This window comes from Eublepharis macularius, chromosome 4 (genome assembly GCF_028583425.1).
Source record: "Eublepharis macularius isolate TG4126 chromosome 4, MPM_Emac_v1.0, whole genome shotgun sequence".
NCBI classification, from domain to species: Eukaryota; Metazoa; Chordata; class Lepidosauria; order Squamata; family Eublepharidae; genus Eublepharis; species Eublepharis macularius.
Genome location: NC_072793.1, coordinates 31,716,901 through 31,725,773, shown reverse-complemented (window position 1 = coordinate 31,725,773; position 8,873 = coordinate 31,716,901). Strand labels below are relative to the sequence as shown.

Sequence of the window (8,873 nt, the reverse complement as noted above, 5' to 3'; positions counted from 1 at the left end):
TTTTCAAGAGGTTCCGGAACTCCGTTCCCCTGCATTCCTCCTGAATTAAAGCCCTGATAATGACATACTTTGTAAACTGCTCTGAGTGGGTGTTAAGTTGTCCTGAAGGGTGGTATATAAATTGAATGTTATTATTATTAAATTCCATACCAGACTTATTCAAGATATAGTGTGCAACAACAGATTAGATGAGAGAAGAGAGAGTGAACAAAGAGGGTACAGTCAAAATGTATAGTGCAGAATAGAACGCTGAGAATATCTGAGTTAAGCAAGTGAAATTTAATCATTGCCAGAGAAGTTATTTTATGGTGGTGGACTGCAGATTGAGTATTTCAAGAGCAATATTAGAAGTTTGGTGTAGTGGTTAAGAGCACGGGACTCTAATCTGGAGAGCCGGGTTTGATTCCCCACTCCTCCACAAAGCCAGCTGGGTGACCTTGGGCGAGTCACAGTTCTCTTGAGCTCTCTTAGCCCCACCCACCTCACAGGGTGATTGTTGTGGGGTAATAATAACACTTTGTAAAACCGCTCTGAGTGAGCATTAAGTTGTCCTGAAGGGCGGTATATAAATCGAATGTTATTATATTATTATTATTATTGAAGACACCTATTCATTACATTAAAAACAAAAAGCAGATATATTGTATGTTTTATTTTTACACAAAGAACCAGTTTAAAATGGTTTGCTTTCTTCAAGAAACAGAGGAAAGTGAGCCAGCGTTTCTCCTTTCCAATTCAGTCAAAGTCCACATGCCTGCTCTGCTTTAAAGCAGAGTGAATTTTTTTTTGGCGCAGACGTTCACGGTTCATTTTCTCTACCCTAGGACCAGAGAAAGAGGTAATTAGACACTTAACAATCCAGATTTATAAACATTTTAATTTTTTTTAACTAGAAGGTGCTGGGTCATAAGACCAACATTTCAAAGGAACCAAACACTCAACTTGCACCTGTTTTGCAGAACCTAAAACAGCTGCGGCTTTCTAAAATGAGACAAACAAAAGTCCGGTGGTTCTCATAGCTCACTTCAGAAATAAGTGAAGGAAAATCATACTGGGATTTCCTTATGGCGAAGGTTGGAGGGTGCAACATTAAGAGGCTTGGTGTGAACTCCACCAGGTGTTTTTCTATCATACTCAAGGTAAGGAAGGAGTAATGGTAGAAAGATAGATACAAATCCCAACATAAATCCACAAAATTAGCAGTTACACATAATGGATATGAGAGAGGTCAAAGGTCAAACTATTTATCAGTCGCAGCTGAAGTATGACAGGATTCATACTGAATCTCGTTGCCTTTACCCTTTTACCCTGAGAATTTATACTTAAAAGATTCATGCTGAAGTTTACACAAAGCCTCTCTGCCTTGTCCCTCCAATAAATGTTAGTCTTTCAGGTACTACTGGATTTTTGTTTGCTATGACCGATCAACATGGCTACCCCTTTAAAATAAGTTACATATTATGTTTTACAAGAAAACTCTATAAACTTTCTATATAACCAAACTAAATATGCATGCTGATCCAGAGGTTGACATGGAGTCCAATGCACAGAAACATCATTTATATATACAAAAGAGCTAATTCATTTCAATGGCTGGAACTGATTAGTGCTCACAGGTAATTTTCTTCTACTAAACTGCAAAGCTGTCAGTAGTCTCCAACTCTAAGGTAGGTTAGTATTATCAATCCCGCACTGAAGATGAGGGCTGAGAAACAGGAGCTTGCCTAAGATGACAAAGTTCATGCCTGAGGCTCACTTGAACCATGAACTTCCTCGCAAACTTTTTTTAAAAAAATATTTTATTTTAGATAATTCCATATAACAACACATAACAGATCAACATATGAACAGAAAACTTCCATTTTGTAAAAATCAAAACATTAACATGTTTTGTAGTGTTAAGTAAACTGGCATTATTTAGGGTAATCAGTAGAAAAAAGATGATAAATGTTTAGGAGGATGTATATCGTTAACAATTAAGAATTCAAAACAAGGAAACCATTTGGGTACAAAGTCAGTTTCTTTTGGGTAGAGTTGTGTTTGACTAATAAGTTCTGAGATCTTGTCTTGGGTGTAGTAATCCCATATTTTTATTAACCAATTGTCAACAGTAGGGTTTTTGGGTGATTTCCAGTAGGATGCTAATAGTGATTTGGCTGCCATCAAAAAATTGCAGATTAATTCTTTCCTTATATTAGGGATGTTTGTCGTCTCCCATTGGTTCAAAAAATTAATTTTGGATCCAGAGGGATTAGATAACCTGTGATCTCTTGCATATTTCGTAAAATTTCCTTCCAAAATTTCTCGACGTATGGGCAAGCCCACCAACAGTGAGCAAAGGTACCAACTCTGCCACACCCTTTCCAACAAAGTGGAGAACGCTTTGGATAAATTAACGACAATTTTGGGGGGGTTAAGTAACAGCGATGGAGAATTTTGTAAGATTGGATTTTAGTTGAGATAATACGAGATTGCAAAATATTGGAAGACCAAGTTGTTTTCCATTGATCTGCAGTAATTTCAGTATTACAGTCCAGCTGCCAGTTCTGCTGGTATTTTAAAGGTTTAATTTCAAATGTATTCAGAAGAACCTTGTATAGTTTAGATATTAATCCTTTTTGATTAGTATTGGTTTGGTTCAAAATAATTTCAAATTCTGTTAAAGGTGTATTATTAATTTGTGTTATTTTAATTTGGTTCATCATGTGAGCTATTTGAAAATACGTAAACCATTGTAGTTTGTGCTGTAATTTTTGTTCTAATTCTGACTTGTTTAGTATACCTTTAGTGGAGGAAATATCTATTAGCCAGGTCATGTCATTTTTTAGCCAAATTATTGCAAAAGCTATGGATTGACCAGGCAGAAACCAATTTTGGCCTAGAAAAAATGAGTATCTTGAAATGTTGGGCAGAATCTTTTTCTTGTGTTGATTCCAGATTGTCATCATGGCAGAATAAAAAGGATTATTTATGTCTTCTGATAATTGATTTTACCATTCCAGATAGAGCTTTGAATTATTGGTATTTCTTTGTTGGGGTGTATAGATTTGACCCATCCTGAGGAATCTGCAAATTTTAAAATTTGTACAATATTTAATAGCCTAATTGAGGTTTGATAAATATTCAGGTCTGGGTAATTGAATCCTCCATTTGTATATTTTAATCTGAGGGTGTTAAAAGCTATTCTAGGTTTCCTCCCATTCCATAGAAATTTATTTAGTGTTCTTTGCCATTTTTTACTGTTTTTTGAGGAACGAATAAAGGGATTGCACGTAGAAAAAACAGTAATTTTGGTAGTACAAAGGTTTTAATAATATTATATCTTTCAAACCACGTGGGATTAAGTTTGTTCCATTTATCTAAATTAGCTTTGACTTTATTAAAAGCAACAGTATGATTGAAATTCAGCAAATTTTTGAGATCTGAGGGGATATTAATGCCCAAATAAATTATTTGGTCAGGCGACCATTGGTATTTACAGTTCTTTTTAATCCAATTAGTTGTATTGGTTTGCATATGTATTGGGAGTAACTCTCAAGAACTTGATAAACTACTGTATTGTATTTTCTACAGACTGCATTTTTTGCCTTTGTTGAGAAAAGGGGCTATGAGGCCCTACAGGAACAGATGGAGCCAAGAACAGTGTTTAGGTTTAAATGGAGCATGATATATATTACAAACCACATATACTATTTTTGGTAGTAGCCATCTGAAAGAATCCTTAGGTTCAGCTCTGCCTGGAATTGATACCTTCCAATTAGACTTATCAGTGCAATAAAAGCAGAAGTTTCAAAATTGGTTCCACTGTATGTCTTGCAAAATCAAATTGAGTTTCCTTGCACTGAAATTAAGACAAAATGTAACAAAGCTGGATGTCTTCTTTGTCATAATGTACTAAATTTGGATTCACTGTTGGCCTTCCTTGCCCTAATTAGGAAATATGATTTTGTGATGCATACTGGAGACCATATACTCCTATGCTTGGCTAATGTTCATTATAGGAGATTCCACCCAGCTCTGTGTAAATTATCATTAGGGTTATATATATAAATCAGCTGGCAGCTGCTGCAGCAAACACTGAATGGATGAAGTATTGAGTGAACTGTGGGCTCTTATACCTGTCTCTGATGATCTGTACATCAAGTTTGGATACAACTTGAGGTTTCTCAGTGGCTTCTGCAATCAGGTCTCTGAGCTTTTGTAAACAATCTGCCAAATTCCTCATCTGATAGCGACTCACTTCAGAGGTGATGATCAGCTCCCCAGATTTGCTTATCTTATTCTTGTGCTGAGGGAAAACACATACCATATTTTCCTATGGAACATTCCACATGACTTTCAACTCTGAAAATGTGCATTTTTAAAAGAAAGAGCCAAAAAGAGCAGACAGAATTGCAATGGCCAATACCATCTAACTACTTCCTCTACATTTTAAATATTACATTCTATAAAACAAATATTCTAGCTGCAAACTTAGCAGTTAATATTAGCTTTTCTTTTTGAAGACATTCAGTTTGCAGAATTCACAAAGAAATGGTTGGCTAGGTTTTTTTAAAAAAAATTGTATCTCCCCACAAAACCCTAAATGGTATCTCAAGGTGGCTTTATTTTATTGTATGCTACAAAAAACTGGTACACTAAAAACACATTAACTTGATGGGTTGAATGGCTTGTGAAACACCTGGAAAAATGTATGAATAAGTGCCTGTGTTCCACACCATGTTACGAGAGCACATAATATAGCAATGCTGATGAAGTTAAGTAGTGCTTGGTCTGGTCAATGCTTGGATGAGAGATACGGAGATCCTAGTTCCATTAGGGAAGAAAGATGGGATACAAAAGTAATCAATCAATAAAAAGGAAAAGTAATTACTGAACTCTACCATCACTGCCATTTTCTGTCGCACATCTTCTGCAATCCAGTCTGCAGATGCCAAAAGGAATCGGATCTCTGCTTTAGTATTCACTGAGATTGAAACAAACCAACATCAAAATCGGGAACAGATTTTAGAAGCTGTAGATCTTACCTGAAGTTGCATTTCAGAGCTTCACATTCACTAATACTGTCATCATCTACCACAGGCTGAACTGATTAACAAGCATGTTTTGTAACCTCTTAGCTTTGCAGGGCATTTTCAGAAAGCAATTTCTGCTATGATAGAAAGTATAACAAATCCATATAGCAAAAATCCTACTCCTAATTATTACTACTCTGAAGTAAGTGAGGTTGCCAACAACTTGAAGAAAAAAGTTATGCCCCTTTAACAGAGGCTTGACATGTGGAAATGTGCAGGTTATGGCACGAAAGTAAGTATCATCACCTGATTAATAGAGGCTTAATGGCTATTACTTAGCAGAACCTCCCCCCCCCCTTCCAGGCTGCTGGCAACATTAGAACTAAGGCCCAGGGTATGGTTAGAAGGCACAGGGCACAGCAAGTCAACTATGCAGAACAGTATTAGTGCCTCCAAAGGAGACCACTTTAGAACTTGTGCATGTTTCCTTTGATTCCATGATGGAGGGAAGGATATTACTGTGTTTATTAAAATATTTATATCCTGCCTTTCCTTGTGGCTCAAGGCAGCTGACAAGACACAATTAAAATATTACGATTTAAAACCAACAAAATAAACCCCCCGATAACCCCTACCCCCAATGACTGTAGTTTATGCCCATTAAAAGCCCTGGCCCCCCAAAAATTGGTCTTGTGGCACCTCCTGAATATTTCTAAAGACAACGTTCCCCTCACCTCAAGTAGCCCATTCCACAAAGCAGGGGCAAGAATTGAATGGGCAGGGGCACTTGGCAGAGCCAATACTTGGCATGCTGAGGACGGGGACATATGGGAGGAAATTGTCATTTAGATGCATGAGAGCTGGACAGTAAAGGGCTTTAAAGGTCATAACCAGCACTGTGAACTGGCCTCAGAAACAAACTGTTAGCCAATGTGGCTGTTTTAAGATAGATGAGATATATGTTCCCTTTGGCTAGCCTCTGACAATAATTGTGCTGCTGCACTCTGTACCAGCTGCAGTTTTTGGGCAGCCTTCAATGGCAGCCTTATATGCAGGACCAGCCAAGGGATTTATGAATCCCAGGAGGCGCAGCTACTTCTGGGTCACACTCTAAGGAATCCCTGAAATGTCTGCAGAATCACTTCCAGGGATTGCCACAATTCCTCCTTGACTTTCTCCCATTTCATTGGCAGGCAAACTGCTAGGATGGCAGCACTGGGATTGGAAGCATTCCTGGCACCCTAGGCAATATTCTAGGGCTGCTTGTCAGGCAGGCCACCCCTGATCACCAAATAATAAACCATCCAGGTTTTTTTAATGCTTCAGAAGTCCACCTTTTGTTGTTCTCTAGTACTCAGGATTATAGCATTTGATTTAAACAGGCATTGGATTAAATTATTACCTATAGTAGAATGAACACATGAAAGAGAAACTAATCTAGATTGGGGAGAAATAACACCTCCTGAAATTTAAAAGGACCCATTATGCTGAAAATAAGCTCTCCTCAGTATTCAGGATAACAAGGTCAAACACTACTTTTAACAACAAATGCCTTCACTGCTTACCTCCCAATCTTATTAATTTTTATTCAGAAGTAAGTACCAGTGAATTCATGGGGCTTACTTCCAAGTCAGCACACATGAGACTGTAGTTCCAGACACACCGGAACTACAATGTGGACACTGATGGTTTTTCTTATCTATTTTGTTCATTTTTGTACCTTTGTTAACATTCTGGCCTCCTGGGCCACTACTCCGACAATAAGATACTGACAAACGATCTGGAAGACAAAAAAGGGGAAAGAAGAAAAATTACTGACTAGCAACACAGTAAAAGTAATTATGAAAATATATTTGTTATTGTTTGCTTGTATATAAAGCAGAAGAGGACACAATTTTATCGGAATATAGGTATCTGAAAAGCTAGGACTAGAAATGAGAAGCCTTCTTGAAGCAGGTAAGATAAATCTCATGGGGACATCCTTTGTGGGGTCACTTTCCGTATCCTGGATAAGTGGTCCTCTATTTCTGCAGGGATCATATTCCTCTGATTTAAGGCTTACAGCTGCAAAACAGTTTGTCAGACATACTTGCTGATTATAACCATTTCCAGGCCAATCTACAACCCAAACCAGATTTCGTAGAAAGTCAAGAAATAAAAATGTCACCAGTTGTATCAGTTTTAAATTTGAATTGTTTAAAAGACGGATAGCCCAAATCTAAGTATTACTATTCAGGTCAATGACATTTATTTTCCATCCCAAACAGATCACACAGAATTGTAATAATTGTTTTTAGTACCTTCCCAGTCTATTTTGTCAAAATATCTCTCTTACTGATTTAACACTCTAGTTAGATTCAAAAGAACACACATTTCAGTGCAGAGTTAAGGCTGAGATTATTGTATTGTAATGCAGAGACAAGGGGACAGAAGCAATTTTTCGGTCAATAGCAAACCAAGGAAATTTAAGTCTATCTTTGCAGGAGTACAGACTCTGCTGTTGTGGCCATTTGTGAAACATACCATGATTTGAAGAGCTGAAATATTTTAATTTCTAAGCTGAATTTTAAAATAAATTTTCTAGCTGTTATGAGTAAGTTTTTATCGGTAATATATATTAGATCCACCAGAGCATTTCTACAGATGATACAACTTCTGCTCAAAGAACATGACTTTCTCACCTCTCCACTCCCACTATGGCCCCCCAATGCTCCCTAAAATACCGTTCCTGTGGTTTGTCCCCAGGAGCAGTACTGTGGACTGCAGTGGTGGCCGAGGGGTGGTGTGGTGGTGACTGTCACATTCTGTAGGCAAACATCATTTCACCAAGGAAATGCTCCAGTGGATCTAAGCCTGTGTGTTACCAATGGATTTAAGTCATATAATACAAACCAGTATTAACTGGTTTTAGTACTTATTATATGCAATTTGTGTATCAGTGACTGGATCTTCCATTAAATAATAGCTTGGCTATTTTCAAGAAAGTAAAACAGATGGGCTTGTTTTAGAGAAGGGGACGTTTACCTCTCATATTGTCAACTCACCTACGGGAATATCAGGAACATTCTTTTTTGTTAATTCCTGTAACAGACACACAAGCAAAAGCTGTTTGATATTATTACAAAAATTACAGAGCCCATACACAGAAGACAGAGAAAACAAAACTACAACAAGATTTTTAAAAATATTGTAAGCATGCAAGTAGGGCATTTTAATGGCTACCGTGTTGCTGCTGCTTTTTTGTTGGGGCGGGTAGAGTTTATCCAGACTGTATTCGCTGCGGAAATCAGAGCTGGAAGCCGGTAGGGCGAAGGCCCGGAGTGGGACTTGCCGACGTGCCCATAAAGCCAGCCTTTGCGGTGCCCGGCTTCCCCAAAGGCAGCGCAAAGAGCACGCCGCCATCTTGGCACGCAGGCTGCGTTTTCTAAAGGAGTCCGGCTGCAGAACTCTATCCGAGTAAGCGGCGTTCCGGGTCAAATGTAGTTTTCCGGCTTAAGGTTCCTAGGACTATAACCTTCGCCTGCTGAAGAGATTCAGAAGCCTAATCGTGTGGCTTGAGGCCGCCTGAATGACGCTTGTGGATTTTTTTTTTAAAATTCAGGGGGTGGTTTTTTTTAAACTAACGAAACCTTAATTCCACTCAGTCACAACTGTCCTAAGAAAGTTCAAGATGGGTAGACGTGTTAGTCTGTCTGTAGCAGTAGAAAAGAGCGAGTCCAGTAGCACCCAGAAGACTCACAAAATTTGTGGTAGTGGATGAGCTTTCGTGAGCTCAGATACCTGAGGAGCGAGGTACCTGAGGTATCTGAAGAAGTGGCTCACGAAAGCTCATCCCCTACTACAAATTTTGTGAGTCTT

General features: G+C 38.2%; 1 protein-coding gene across 1 annotated transcript; it reads right to left on the bottom strand.

The window, feature by feature from the left end:
• Positions 1 to 632: 632 nt before the first annotated feature.
• MRPL58 (mitochondrial ribosomal protein L58) lies at positions 633 to 8,452 on the bottom strand. The gene is made up of 6 exons (XM_054977243.1): positions 8,238 to 8,452; positions 8,060 to 8,096; positions 6,736 to 6,795; positions 4,884 to 4,966; positions 4,119 to 4,288; positions 633 to 820 (listed from the first exon to the last, which is right to left on the bottom strand). Exons 1-6 carry the CDS (start codon positions 8,415 to 8,417, stop codon positions 736 to 738), a joined length of 615 nt encoding a protein of 204 aa, XP_054833218.1. The 5' UTR covers positions 8,418 to 8,452; the 3' UTR covers positions 633 to 735.
• Positions 8,453 to 8,873: the final 421 nt, after the last annotated feature.

What these genes read in the sequence shown, in the direction of transcription:
- MRPL58 (XM_054977243.1), bottom strand. Translation starts at nt 8,417, where the DNA reads ATGGCGGCGTGCTCTTTGCGCTGCCTTTGGGGAAGCCGGGCACCGCAA. An exon ending in GACAGAAAATGGCAGTGATG is followed by an intron (nt 4,289 to 4,883) that starts GTAGAGTTCAGT and finishes GTTTTCCCTCAG; the next exon opens with CACAAGAATAAGATAAGCAA. An exon ending in GTACAGATCATCAGAGACAG is followed by an intron (nt 821 to 4,118) that starts GTATAAGAGCCC and finishes CTCTGGTCCTAG; the next exon opens with GGTAGAGAAAATGAACCGTG.